A 15,220-nucleotide genomic window follows, 5' to 3' on the forward strand; every position below is an offset into this window, starting at 1 on the left:
ACACTCTTACCGGCACTCACACACATTATCAACACATTTCTCCTCACAGGCATCTTTCCCACAGCATTCAAGCAGGCTCGGGTAACCCCACTGCTCAAAAAACCTACATTAAACACTTCTCTTTTAGAAAACTACAGACCTGTCTCTCTCCTTCCATTCGTAGGGAAAACACTCAAACGAGTTGTCTTCAACCAGCTCTCACGGTTTCTTTCACAGTACAACAAACTGGATGCTAAACAGTCAGGTTTCAGGAGTGGCCATTCAACAGAGACTGCGCTACTCTCAGTCACTGAAGCCCTGCGAATAGCAAAGGCCGATTCCAAATCATCAGTCTTCATTCTGCTGGATCTTTCTGCTGCTTTTGACACTGTCAATCATCAGATTCTCCTGTCTACCCTCTCATCACTGGGCATCACTGGGATTCCACTTCGCTGGTTTGAATCCTATCTCACCGGTAGATCTTTCAAGGTGGCCTGGGGAGGGGAGGTATCCAAACCACATCAACTGGTCACTGGAGCTCCTCAGGGATCGGTTCTTGGACCCCTCCTCTTCTCCACATACACTACATTGCTGGGTCCCATCATACACGCACATGGCTTCTCCTATCACTGCTACGCCGATGACACACAGCTCTATCTCTCTTTTCAACCAGATGACCCAACGGTAGCTGCACGGATCTCAGGCTGCCTGGCGGACATCTCGTCATGGATGAAAGAACATCACCTACAGCTCAACCTGGCAAAGACGGAGCTTCTTGTCTTCCATGCCACTCCAACTACAGCATGACTTCACGATTCAGTTAGGCTCATCAATGATTACCCCATCAACTTCGGTCAGAAATCTTGGTGTAATCTTTGATGACCAGCTGACCTTCAAAGAGCACATTGCAAAGACTGGTCGATCCTGCAGGTTTGCACTACACAACATCAGAAAGATCAGGCCCTTTCTGACAAAGCATGCTGCACAACATCTTGTCCAAGCCCTTGTTGTTTCTAAGCTGGACTACTGCAATGCTCTTCTGGCTGGTCTGCTATCAAACACAATCAAACCTCTACAAATTATTCAGATTGCAGCGGCACGACTGATCTTCAACGAACCCAAAAGAGCGCATGTTACACCTCTCTTCATCTCCTTGCATTGGCTACCAGTGGCAGCTCGCATCAAGTTCAAGACACTGATGCTTGCATACAGAACTACCACAGGCTCAGCACCCTCCTACTTCCACTCACTATTACGAACCTACATCCCCTCCAGAAGTCTGAGATCTGCTAGTGAGCGACACCTTGTGGTACCATCACAGAGAGGCTCAAAATCACTCTCCAAAACATTCTCGTTCACCATTCCTGGCTGGTGGAATAATCTTCCCACCCCTATCCGGAATGCTGGATCCCTGTCAATCTTCAAGCAACAACTGAAAACTCATCTCTTTCGGCAGTACTTGACTTCATCTTAAACTCAAAAAAAAAAAAAAACTTAATCTTTCCCTCTATCCTTCTCTCCCTCCCTTACTAGCTTGTACTTATTTGAACAATGACTGAGACTTGGTGTTACGAGCACTTCCTCTGTCTGATTGCCTCTTCAAGATGAATCGCTTTTTGTATTCCCCAATTGTAAGTCACTTTGGATAAAAGCGTCTGCCAAATGACTAAATGTAAATGCCACTCTGATCTCCTTTTCCAGTGTGTATTTGGCCTGTTTGTACAAGACTTTATCCCCTTTTCTGTAAGCATCTTCTTTGGCCTGAAGGAGCTGTCTGAGGTTTGCAGTGAACCATGGTTTGTCATTGTTGTAGATTAGATGAGTCCTGTTAGGAATGCACATATCCTCACAGACACTGATATAAAATGTTACAGTCTCTGTGAGCTCGTCCAGATCGGTGGCAGCGGCTTCAAAAACAGTCCAATCAGTGAGAGAGAAACAGGCTTGTAGATCCCACTATGTTTCATTAGTCCATCTTTTAACAGATCTTAATACAGGCTTTGCAGACTTAAGTTTCTGCCTGTAGGTCGGAATAAGATGAACCAAACAGTGATCAGAGAGTCCTAAAGCTGCTCGTGGAACTGAGTGATATGCGTCCTTTATTGTTGTGTAACAGTGATCCAGTATATTACTGTCTCTGGTGGGACATGTGATGTGCTATCTGTATTTTGGCAGTTTGCGGGAGAGATTTGCTATATTAAAGTCCCCGAGAATGATTAAAACAGAGTCCGGGTGTTGTTGCTCACTCTCTGTGATCAGATCAGCGAGTTTCTGTAAAGCTGTGCTCATGTGCGCTTGCGGTGGAATGTAGACACTCACGAGAATGAACGAGCAGAACTCCTGCGGCGAATAGAATGGCTTGCAGTTAATGAAGAGCGTTTCTAGATCTGAACAGCACATCTTCTGTAAGACAGTTACATCTGTACACCACCTCTCATTGATGTAAAAGCACGTCCCGCCGCCGCACGATTTCCCTGTTGATTCCGCGTCGCGATCTGCTCTGATCAGCTGATAATTAGGCAGATTTAGTACGCTGTAGTATGTCGCCATTTAGCCAGGTTTCCGTGAAACACAGAGCAGCAGAGTTAGAAAAATCCTTGTTTGTCCGGGAAAGCAGAAGGAGTTCGTCCGTTTTGTTGGGTAGAGAGCGGAGATTCGCCAGATGGATGCTAGGCAACGCCGTTCGAAATCTGCGCTGACGAAGCTTCACAAGTGCGCCGGCTCGCTTCCCCTGCCTACGCCTCCTGTAGCGTTTGACCAGAGCTACGGCTCCGCCAACTACAATGTCCAGCAAAACGTCCGAAAAATCAAAATCCGGTAAAAGATTTTGTGGTGTGTTCTGCCGAATGTTCAGCAGGTCATCCCTGGTAAAACTGATCGTATTTAAAAAACAAAAACAGTACAAACACTGAAGAGCAACGCACAATAGCTGCCATCAGCGGCGCCATGTTGTTTTTTTCATAAGGCTGAAATAAATAAAAATTCTAGATGATAAACATTAAAAATGTAAACAAAATTTTAAAAAAGCTGCCTTGACGGATGTAAAAGCCGTCTCAGAACACATGTGTTTAGCGTGATTTGGTGAATGGAAAGGAATAGGTGGAAACCCCTAATTTTTACACAGCAACAATCAGAAAGTGTTTACGGTAAAAGACCAGGTTATCTCACCAAAGCACACATAATAACTATATTTTACGCATCATACTGGCAGTGTTTATAAACCACAGACATGCAGCCACAGATCCAGCACAAAAGAAGGGGGGAAAGCAGGAGAACTTGTCAAAATAAAGAGCATGGTTTAAAAGAACTTGTGAGATATAAGACAATAAGTGTTGCTGTTGTGGCCAGACAATGTTGATATACAGCCTGTCAGAGTGTTTAAAAACCAACCACATACTCTCACGCCCTCTCTCCTTCCCTCTGTGCCATGTGAGTGTGTGTAAGAGAGTGTGGGGAGCTCCCAGGGCAGGGTTGTCAATTGAGAAGTGTTGAGCTCTTTCCGGAACCCATGATTGAGCAATCCAGTTTGACCTTGTAAAGGTCACAACACTGCAGCCATGTTTTGCATATCAAAGCCATTTGTATCAAAGAACACAAATATCTAGCGGGTGAGAATCAGCTTGTGTTAGGCATTAAAATTTAGTCAATAGAAACATTTCACGTCATATCACCCATATGTCCAATTTGCAATTTGAATTAAAAAAATTGTTTATTTTAATAATAATATTAATCTTTTTCTCTTTTCGTGACATACAGCCAAGTATGGTGACCCATACTTGGAATTTGTGCTCTGCATTTAACCCATCCAAAGTGCATACACACACAGCTGTGAACACACACCCCCGGAGCAATGGGCAGCCATTTATGCTGCGGCGCCCGGGGAGCAGTTGGGGGTTCGGTGCCTTGCTCAAGGGCACCTCAGTCGTGGTATTGAGGGTGGAGAGAGCGCTGGACATTCACCCCCCCCACCTACATTCCCTGCCAGCCCGAGATTCGAACCCGCAACCTTTGGATTATGAGTCCGACTCTCTAACCATTAGGCCACGACTTGGCCCTTTATTAAATACTTTATACTTTATAAAATTTTATATCTGCTAATTTTTTTTTAATTAAATACAGAACCTAAAAGCTAACAAACATAGACTGAAAGTGACAATATTCCAATTTGATTTCGCGGGGTCCTTGACCAGATGACCAAACCCTAGAGCCCTTAGTCCACGTTTTTACCATCACAGGAAACCAACTGGACCTTGAGTAAGCACCACAATGAAAATGACAAAGTCCACATTATTATCAAACCTTTTAGTACCATGCGTAAGGCCGATAAACCCCAACCTAAGGACTCCAAGAAGCAATGATTGTAATTCTTATCTAATGGTACATCATGACTGGTACCTGCAATTTACAAGCTATCTCTGGCAGTAGTAAAAATCAGTTGGCAGAATGGTGGCCAACTAGAGCGGAAACAGTCGTCATGCAACATGAGTGGGCAGACTAATTTTTCGTACAAGACAAATCCTTCATGGTGGTGTACATTTCGACTGGCTGATGCAGACACAAAGCAGGTTTTTTAACTGGGGAGTAAAGATGATATGCCTTCAGAGTGCTACAGATTACATGATACATAAGGTAAAAGAGGTCACTGAGTCCAAGTGACTGAAGGACCATTAAGTCTCTGTTATAACTTTCATAAAACCTTGATTATGAGGTTATATGTTCATAAATTTGTACATACAGTAAATAAAAAGAGAATTGAAACGATTAATGCAATGCTTGTGGGTATAAACACATTATTTAAGATTTTTTGTGGAAATCCCAAGGAAATAAATACACATTATAACAAGACTGAACCATCTTGTTACTCACAGGGTCTGCGGGTCCACATAACTCCCGAAAGGTCCTGGGTGCGTCGGTAGCATGGATCTCCAGGGCCATGCAAGGTCCAGAACAAAGTTCATCCACCATATTCTGCAACACAAGCAGTCAAGAGTTAACGATTCCCTTCGGTCTACCTGCCTGTACCAATGAAAGAGCTTATTATCTGAACAGACCTTGGGAAGACATTGGAGCAGCTGGAGGACTCAAGTTACCAGTGTGCCTCTTAATAAATATATAAATTAAAGGATGTCAAAGCAAACAATTGTTGCTATTGTTCTTGGAACAGGTAATTTGCAACAAGACTAGTTCTCATTCTCTGTTAATCTGGTTTGATGAGTTGGCCTCTGTTTTTGGCATGTATAACTTTGTGGGTTATGGGAATTATGGGGTGAATGTGAAGTGCCCATCATGCACAGACCACTAAACAGCCCATGAGCCACTTTCACATATAGTTACGGTGTTCACAATGGCAACTTTTTAATTTTAGATTTCAAAAATAATAATAAGCACTGAGGATGTTTTTAAAAAATGGCAGCTTTAACCATTTTTAGATCTCAAAGACCTGATAAACAAACAATGTATAAGTTCCATCAAAATATAATCTTTCAAAATCATTTCTGACATATAAAAAACATAAATCGCAAATGCTATATAACCATTAAATTACCATCATAAACTATTTGTAGCCTGCGTGAGTAACTGCTAAAAACAGCAATGCCATGGAAGAACAATTTTGGGGTCCCCAAAAAGCCTTTCAGTTCTAAAAAGAACCATATAGATAACCACAAGATAAAGACGAATTAAAGAGCTTTCACATATTACTCTAAATCTGCACTTCATTATCAGTGTGCATGTAACCACAACCTCCACAACAGTGAGCAGTGATTTTACAATGACAATGACATGATGCAATGATAACAGGGAAGAGATATATTATTGAGTATTTGAAAGAAATTCCTTTTATGTTCTTAAAAGCTTTATGCTTACAGTGGAGATTATATTATTATAAAATTATTACCAAAGGCTTTGCCATATATTAGATAATAAGAGGAGGAATCATTGAGTGATGACATGGAAACATGTTGCAAAATCACTGTGTTCACTATATTATACTCCACAGAAACTTCACAAGTTCTAAAAGCCATTATTGAAGAGAGAAAAAGGACTTGGAGAAAGAAAAAAGGCCTGTGGAATTGTTCTTTGTACTGAACTGTGCTAAATTTTCATGATAAGATCTGCTTGGCACTGGTGCACTTTGTTCCAGCAGCCAGAGTAAGACAGTTAAATGACTTTACTAATGTATTTTTGCAGAACACTATCATTAGTTCCCACCCTCTAAATGTATAAACTCACACTGTTATAGTAGCGGCAAGCTCAGTGCAAGTGTTTCAGGGCACTTTGCACCTGCAGTGTGCAGTCTTGTGTTTTGGTGATTGTGAGGCAATCAATATGTTGATGAGACAGTTTTCATGGCAACAGACTCCAAAATAGCCTCTGGCTTCAATGACCCAGAACCAAAATTGGCTTATATTTGGTCTAAAAGACTTGTGCAGACGTTATCAGAATAAATGATTGCAATTTGGCTGAAATTCAAAAGACAAGAGCGATTTATTGAAGCTTAATGGCCAACAGGAATGTGAAGGTTGTTCCTGTGAACCAAAATTCCATGTATACTGTGATGTAACACTGTGCCCAGAACAGGGAAATTGCCATGAGGTGAGTATTCATATATTTTAAAGAGGTTTGCAGGAGACAGGTTCACATGTGGTTACGACATGCTCTGGCGACTACACCTTCTCTAAATGAATAATTAAACATAACTGGAACCACATGTGAGCTAGAAAAAGGAGAAACTGAACTTCTTTGTATGAACCTTTGAATTGACTCTACTATATACTAACCATGACAAATAAGGGGGTTATTAATGCTTTTGGCTCACTTAATTTTATGCACTCATATATAAAAAAGATGAATTGTTAGGTACAATGCACTTACTGTATTCGTGTGGTATTGCAAAACACAAACACGCTATTGAGTTGGGATATGGTGAAGGTCAGGGACAGAATTAGTTGTTCTATCAACTAATTCTAAGTATCTGTAAGTGCACTGTATCAAATGATTAATTTAAATGTCAGTACATAGTACTAAAATGACACAACATAAAGCGGGTCCATGTTTTCTTTAGTGGACCAATTGAAATCATAGAAGAAAGTGCAGCAACATATACTTACAGTGTACTCGGCTACAACCCCTTTATAAACCTCCAAAAACTCCTCAGCATTTACTCGATCCATGTTGAACTGTAATAAAACCAAATCAATTTGATTACTGAATAAAAACAAACGTAACACTTATAGGGACATTGTAAAAAAAGAGTGAATATAGTAAAAAGATATAACATTATATATGACTATAAAATATATAATATGATTCCATCATTCAGGATAAAACAGCAAGAATATTTATTTTCACAAACAAAATCAATGTATTAATCATTTAGGACTGGAAAATTACCCATTTGAGTGGGTTATCCAACATACTAGAGATAAAATCTCTAAGCCAACTATTTCAAAACACCATTATCACTGTCTGATATTCTTTTTATAGACCACCAACTCTGTCCTGGACATACATGCTTTCTAATAATAACAAAACCTTCATTGATCCACTCTAGCCCAGGGGCATTCTCTGTACACTATTTTCAGCAGGGTCAGGTGGCAAAGCTGCTGCGCCGTAATTGGCCAGCAGAGGACTCATTTGGAGTTGTGGGAGGCTACTGATCTGGTCACAGATTGCATGGTCGATGACGGGGTCAGGTTACACCAAAGGGAAACATGATTGTGTTTGCGAGACTGTATTTTCACTTCTCTTAGCTTGCTATTAGTTTGGTCATTTGTTCTTTTATAGAGAACTGGTCTAATATCCATAAAATATGTATATCTTTCTTTAACAAAATATTAAATTATGTCAACTTTATTATTTGAACATACTGTTTGTATGTTAATAAAAGTATTGTTATTATATGTACGCTTCATTGGTAACACTTTAGTATAGGGACTAATTCTCACTAGTTGCTTATTAGCATGTATATTATCAACATATAGCTGTTTATTAGTACTTATAAAGCACATATTCTGCATGACAATATTCTACATACCTAATCCTTCCCAATACCTAAATTTAACAACAAACATACTCTTAATATGCAGCAAATTAGGAGTTTATTGAGGCTAAAGTCGTTGTTAATTGTTTGTTAGAGGTGAGAATTGGACCTGAAAAAGTAAAGTGAGACCATTTCATCTAATTGTAACATTCAATGCGTTTCTTTACTAGGCAACAAATAAAAATATGATTTAAACTGAACTAAAATACATACCATTTGTAGGGCAGATATCTCAAATCCATTTTCAATAACTGACTTAAGGATTTTTCCAGTCAACGCTGAAAAAAACAACAACATTGCAAATGAAAGATGCTCACTTAAAACTGGCTTGAATACAATTGAACATTTGACAAATATCTCTTTAAATCATATATAGAACTGTAATTGCAAGAATGAACCACACATCAAGACTTAAGTATTTTAAGATTTATAATAAAAAACAGATTTTATGAAATGTGTACTATTAATACGTTTATATTATCTTAAAAAGCCACACTTTTCCTTTAAGGATAGCAAAGTATGGTGGAATACAGGAATTGTACAAATTAAGGGAATTTTTTCAGGCTTAACAGATTAAATAATAAATAACAAAAATTAAAAAATGTAAAATAATATTACAATTATAAATGAAGTGTGTAATACTAATAAGTATATATTTTAACTACGCAAAATTGACTTTTTCCCTTTAAGGACAGGGTATATGCGCATGTTTCTGGAAATAACTTGCACTTCTAAGAGCAGACTAATCATTAGATGGAAGTCTAATGATTAAGGATTTGAGATGCAAACACAAAGGTTTCAAGTTCAATACCAAGTAGCAGTGACCTAGGAACTCATGTGATCCTGCTCTATCGACTATGTACCCTTGCTTTAGGGTGACTGTCCCTGCAGTTACACAACTATATGTTGCATTGGCTGCATCAGTTAAGTGGCAAGTAAGACTTTTGACCTTCTGTTTAACCGTTCTGTTTAACAGTTCACGAGATCATGAAGGAGTGACTTCAAAGGACAGACTTTGATCTCAATAACACAAGAGTGAATTTCTAAGTCTTCTCTCCTTTGGACTGAGTGCTGAGAGATTGTATTAATAAAGGGCACAGTGGGATATGTATCTATTAGCACTGAATTAGAGGTTTATGGTTTCAATTTCAGTAAATAGTAATGAAATTATGTTTCTAAAAGCACATATTCGATCAATATGAGCATGTAACATGTTTCAGGCAAGATTCTTTTTTTAAATGAATTTGTTTTGGCCATAATTAAATTGCAGTGCAGTCAGAGAAGTTCACAGCAGTCTCTGATAGCAGTTCTCTCATATCTTTAAGAGAAAGGGCAAATACTACATAGCACAAATTAAATGTGATTTCACTCGTATTTCAATAGTTGATAAGGGCAAGGACAGAGAACCTGTTTAACATTTCCATATTTAAACTTTCATATAAGTAATTAGAGGGAAATTATTAAATGCGGTATCACATAGAGCGTAAACATCATATGACAGATAATTTCCCCATGCACCATAGTAACTGCCCTAGAGAATTTTCTTTTGTCACATAAATGACATCTTCACACATCCATAACCATACCTCAGGACCACCGGTGACCCTAAAGGTTCCAATTCTGACAGCAGCTTCCAGACACAATCTGGCCTGTTGCTAGGCAATGGTATCAGCACTGCCTGGCTACACATTTGTCTATTCCAGTCACGAGCTAGTTTAAAACAAATCAAACTGCTTTTCTTTTACACTGAGAAAAATTATTTTGTGGTGAAGTAAATACTATATAAAAATAATTTAACTACATTAAATAATTTAGTTCAGGCAATAATTAAAAGATGAACGTAAATTCTATATTAGTACTCAATTTAAGCTTGCAGAAATTAAAGTTTGAACTTATAAGTATATTTTACTGTTATGTTATGTTTACTTCAGTTTTTTCCATCATGCACTGGGGCATAAATAATTAAAAAGGTAACATTTTTCACTGTTTTCGAGTTGTATTTACACTATTTTATGGTTGCTTTTGTTGTTAGGTTTAGTAACTTACTGTTTTTGACATCTGGAGTTCATTTTCTACTCAAAAATGACCCATCCATACTCAAACACTATTCACTGATTGTTACCGTCATTGTGTATGGTGTACCAGGTTTTGAGGTCTCTGTGTTTATTTGGGTAATACTTATATTGAGTGGACATATTATTTTAAAAGGATAACAAGCTGTCTACTTGCTTGTTTGTAAGTGAACCACACGCTTTAATATCATGCTCCCAAATGCTCTCTAGAATCCGAAGCGCCCGAAGGTTAATCATTGTATTCTATTAAAAGAACAGAGAAATTTGGCAGGTAAAAATGTGCTACAAATCTGTGATATGACCCTAACCCTGGACAATAGGTCTGAGTAAATCATTACCCATTTATTATGGCATGCTGCTTGTTGGAGTATACAGGTGCAGACAATTCACAGAAATATGACCTTTAGCTAACCTACAGCAACAGACACTCACAGACACAATTATACACACTCAAATTAATTGGTATGGCTATAACCATATAGCCAAAATTCAGAACACTGAAATAAGAGGTTGAAATCAGATCAGACCCAGAAGGATTAGGCTCTGATAAAGCATTCCTGTTCATTTTTGTTACATTTTCATAGAGTTATAACGTTTTGTGTAACAAAATGCTTTCTGTGTTCAGGGTTGACTGTAGTAATAATAATGCAAAAACCTATATAGTAACCTATATAATAATAATGCAAAATAATAATAATAATAATAATAATAATATATACACGTATATATACATACAGTGGGTACGGAAAGTATTCAGACCCTTTGCTGTGACACTCATATGTTTAACTCAGGTGCTGTCCATTTCTTCGGATCATCCTTGAGATGTTTCTACACCTTCATTTGAGTCCAGCTGTGTTTGATTATACTGACTGGACTTGATTAGGAAAGCCACACATCTGTCTATATAAGACCTTACAGCTCACAGTGCATGTCAGAGCAAATGAGAATCATGAGGTCAAAGGAACTGCCTGAAGAGCTCAGAGACAGAATTGTGGCAAGGCACAGATCTGGCCAAGGTTACAAAAAAAATTCTGCTGCACTTAAGGTTCCTAAGAGCACAGTGGCCTCCATAATCCTTAAATGGATGACGTTTGGGACGACCAGAACCCTTCTTAGAGCTGGCCGTCCAGCCAAACTGAGCTATCGGGGGAGAAGAGCCTTGGTGAGAGAGGTAAAGAAGAACCCAAATATCACTGTGGCTGACCACCAGAGATGCAGTCGGGAGATGGGAGAAAGTTGTAGAAAGTCAACCATCACTGCAGCCCTCCATCAGTCGGGGCTTTATGGCAGAGTGGCCCGACGGAAGCCTCTCCTCAGTGCAAGACACATGAAAGCCCGCATGGAGTTTGCTAAAAAACACCTGAATATTCTCTGGTTTGATGAGACCAAGATAGAACATTTTGGCCTTAATTCTAAGCGGTATGTGTGGAGAAAACCAGGCACTGCTCATCACCTGTCCAATACAGTCCCAACAGAATGTTGGCCCATATTGGCCCAAAAATGTTGGCCCATATTGATAGGATAGCATCTTGCAGTTGATGGAGATTTGTGGGATGCACATCCAGGGCACGAAGCTCCCGTTCTACCACATCCCAAAGATGCTCTATTGGGTTGAGATCTGGTGACTGTGGGGGCCATTTTAATAAAGTGAAATCATTGTCATGTTCAAGAAACCAATTTGAAATGATTCGAGCTTTGTGACATGGTGCATTATCCTGCTGGAAGTAGCCATCAGAGGATGGGTACATGGTGGTCATAAAGGGATGGACATGGTCAGAAACAATGCTCAGGTAGGCCGTGGCATTTAAACAATGCCCAATTGGCACTAAGGGGCCTAAAGTGTGCCAAGAAAACATCCCCATTGGGAAGTCGTGGCCTAATGGTTAGAGAGTCGGACTTGTAATCCAAAGGTTGCGGGTTCGAGTCTCCGGCCGGCAGGAATTGTAGGTGGGGGGAGTGAATGTCCAGCGCTCTCTCCACCCTCAATACCACGACTGAGGTGCCCTTGAGCAAGGCACCGAACCCCCAACTGCTCCCCGGGCGCTGCAGCATAAAATGGCTGCCCACTGCTCCGGGTGTATGTTCACGGTGTGTGTGTGTTCACTGCTGTGTGTGTGCACGTTGGATGGGTTAAATGCAGAGCACAAATTCCGAGGGATGAATGTCACTTCACACTTCACTTACACCACCACCACCAGCCTGCACAGTGGTAACAAGGCATGATGGATCCATGTTCTCATTCTGTTTACGCCAAATTCTGACTCTACCATCTGAATGTCTCAACAGAAATTGAGACTCATCAGACCAGGCAACATTTTTCCAGTCTTCAACCGTCCAATTTTGGTGACCTCGTGCAAATTGTAGCCTCTTTTTCCTATTTGTAGTGGAGATGAGTGGTACCCGGTGGGGTCTTCTGCTGTTGTAGCCCATCCGCCTTAAGGTTGTGCGTGTTGTGGCTTCACAAATGCTTTGCTGCATACCTCGGTTGTAACGAGTGGTTATTTCAGTCAAAGTTGCTCTTCTATCAGCTTGAATCAGTCGGCCCATTCTCCTCTGACCTCTAGCATCAACAAGGCTATTTCGCCCACAGGACTGCCGCATACTGGATGTTTTTCCCGTTTCACACCATTCTTTGTAAACCCTAGAAATGGTTGTGCGTGAAAATCCCAGTAACTGAGCAGATTGTGAAATACTCAGACCGGCCCGTCTGGCACCAACAACCATGCCACGCTCAAAATTGCTTAAATCACCTTTCTTTCCCATTCTGACATTCAGTTTGGAGTTCAGGAGATTGTCTTGACCAGGACCACACCCCTAAATGCATTGAAGCAACTGCCATGTGATTGGTTGATTAGATAATTGCATTAATGAGAAATTGAACAGGTGTTCGTAATAATCCTTTAGGTGAGTGTATATATATATATATATATATATATATATATATATATATATAAATACCTTGACAAAGTAGTCTTTGAGAATACCTAAATTTACCTAATAAAAGTAAACAATTATGTCTCAAAATAAAAAAAAAACTGCTAGGGAATTCACAAGTCTCTGAGTCCTATACAGGCAACTAGTGGTTACACCATGAAAGTACATGTTTTTTCTTTCTTTGCTCACACTAGGAGGTCCTAATCTGCATTCAAAAAATTGATTTTAAAGGCCTAGTGTCTATTTTCTACTGAAATACTGCATCAATTGAAAAATTATTTTAGAAAATTTGAATATTTTTTTTTTTTTACTATTTTCAGTGGGACAATGGGATTTATCATAATTATTGTATAAATATTAATTAGTACCATATAATTCTTTCAAAATACAAAAGACAAAATAAAAAATATTATTGAACAAAACTATATTAGATTGATTTTACTGAAGAAAAAAAAAAAGTTACATTTCAGGTGTCCGGTCACTTTTGACCGTGAAGACCATGAGTGTGACTCCCAAATGAGGAGCGCACAAGGGTTCAGGGCAAAATTTACATGGGTGATGACGGCCTTGTGATGAGACATACAATCCCACAATCCAATCGTACGCAATGCGACATTTCACAGAGACTGGTTTTGAGTGAAAATACAGTTGAGGGATGTGAACAACATGCTATTGTAGTCTGTAATCCAAAAGTAATGTTACAACACAAGGTGAACCAAGCCACATGACTATCCAAAGCAAATGAACAGAGCGGTTGCTGCATAATCTGTCTAATTACAATCATGTAGCCACTCTCTCAGCAGGGACTTTCATTACTGGCTATTTTTATTTACTCTTTTTGCAAAGCTGGTGGGCTCTAGACCTCCAATCAAAAAGGTAATCAGGACTGCAATCCTCTTTAAATCACTGGTTGCCAGCACTTTAGATGGAGGTCTAAAGAGCAGACGCACTGCAGGAGGTTGGCAGCCGGAATATGAGTGTGGGTGTGCAATTGGATGGAAAATTGGGTGACTAATAGAGAGTTGATACAATGCTGCTAACAGGCGAAATGATGTTGGGTAGAAGCAAAAAGAGAGACCATAACACTTCAGTGTTCTTCTTTCAATACAATCTGACATTTCTGAATGTTCTTGAACTATTTTGATGGGACTGTGAGACATGCAACATGAAAAGGACATTCAAAGTTATCAGTGAAGGATTGAAACCCTAAAAATCAACAGATAATGTGTCAAAACTGCGAGAGGTTTTACATTTACATTTATTCATTTAGCTGACGCTTTTATCCAAAGCGACTTACAATTGCTATATATGTCAGAGGTCGCACGCCTCTGAAGCAACTAGGGGTTAAGTGTCTTGCTCAGGGACACATTGGTGTCTCACAGTGGATTCGAACCCGGGTCTCTCACACCAAAGGCATGTGTCTTATCCACTGCGCCATCACCACCCCACACATATTTCTTGAAGCACATATTTGTTGTGTTTGTCTATTTTTGGGGCTCTGTGTGTTTATGTGTAACATTCCCTCCAGGATAATCAGCCCACAGCAATGTACAAAACCAACTTGGGGCCTGCTTAGTCCACGATGACTATGCAAAATATCTACCTCAACCCTATAGAGAGGATTTGAGATTTCACAGGTCAGTGCCCTGGCAGCATGCTCCATGAACAAGGATCAGGAGACAGATTGGACAAATCTGGAGTAAAGGCTTGGTTAAGAGTACACACTGGGTTTGGGGGTTTTATACTCATCAACATATAACAAGCAAAACAGCACTAGGCCAGCAGGGAATGAAGACAGTTACACAAGGAGAAAACAATCACGAAAGGACCAAATGACTCTGAAGTAGCACCATCGCTAACTTAAATGCTCCTTTCATTTTTGGGTTCACTTTGAAAAGGAGACTTTATTTTGCAGAAGAAATCGTTTTTTGAAAGTAGTTTTTAAAATTCTTCAGTGGCCTGGTTTAATTTACTTGAGATCTTCAAAAGACCACTTTTAAAAGAAAATGTTAATCAATCTACACTGAACACAACAGAATATAATAAACAATAAATCTGATTGAATCCAGACATATTTGACTGACCAGATAGTGCTGTATGCCTGTCATTGACAGATGTCTTTTTTCCAACAATGAGTGAGTAATTTGCTCTGTAGCGACAGGCCACAACAAAACAGCCATTACTATGGTTTCTG

General features: G+C 39.5%; 1 protein-coding gene across 1 annotated transcript in view; it reads right to left on the reverse strand.

Moving 5' to 3' along the window:
* LOC306879132 (nucleoside diphosphate kinase homolog 7-like) overlaps window positions 1-15,220 on the reverse strand; it is a 44,804-nt gene that overhangs the window by 19,404 nt on the left and 10,180 nt on the right. The window contains exons 8-10 of the mRNA XM_079431861.1: window positions 8,234-8,298; window positions 7,089-7,157; window positions 4,846-4,947 (exon numbers count right to left, since the gene is read on the reverse strand). Of these exons, the coding sequence (XP_079287987.1) occupies window positions 4,846-4,947; window positions 7,089-7,157; window positions 8,234-8,298 (236 nt within the window). The remainder of the gene's footprint in view (window positions 1-4,845; window positions 4,948-7,088; window positions 7,158-8,233; window positions 8,299-15,220) is intronic.

The sequence above is a fragment of the Barbus barbus genome (genome assembly GCF_936440315.1).
Source record: "Barbus barbus genome assembly, chromosome: 13".
Lineage (NCBI taxonomy): Eukaryota > Metazoa > Chordata > Actinopteri > Cypriniformes > Cyprinidae > Barbus > Barbus barbus.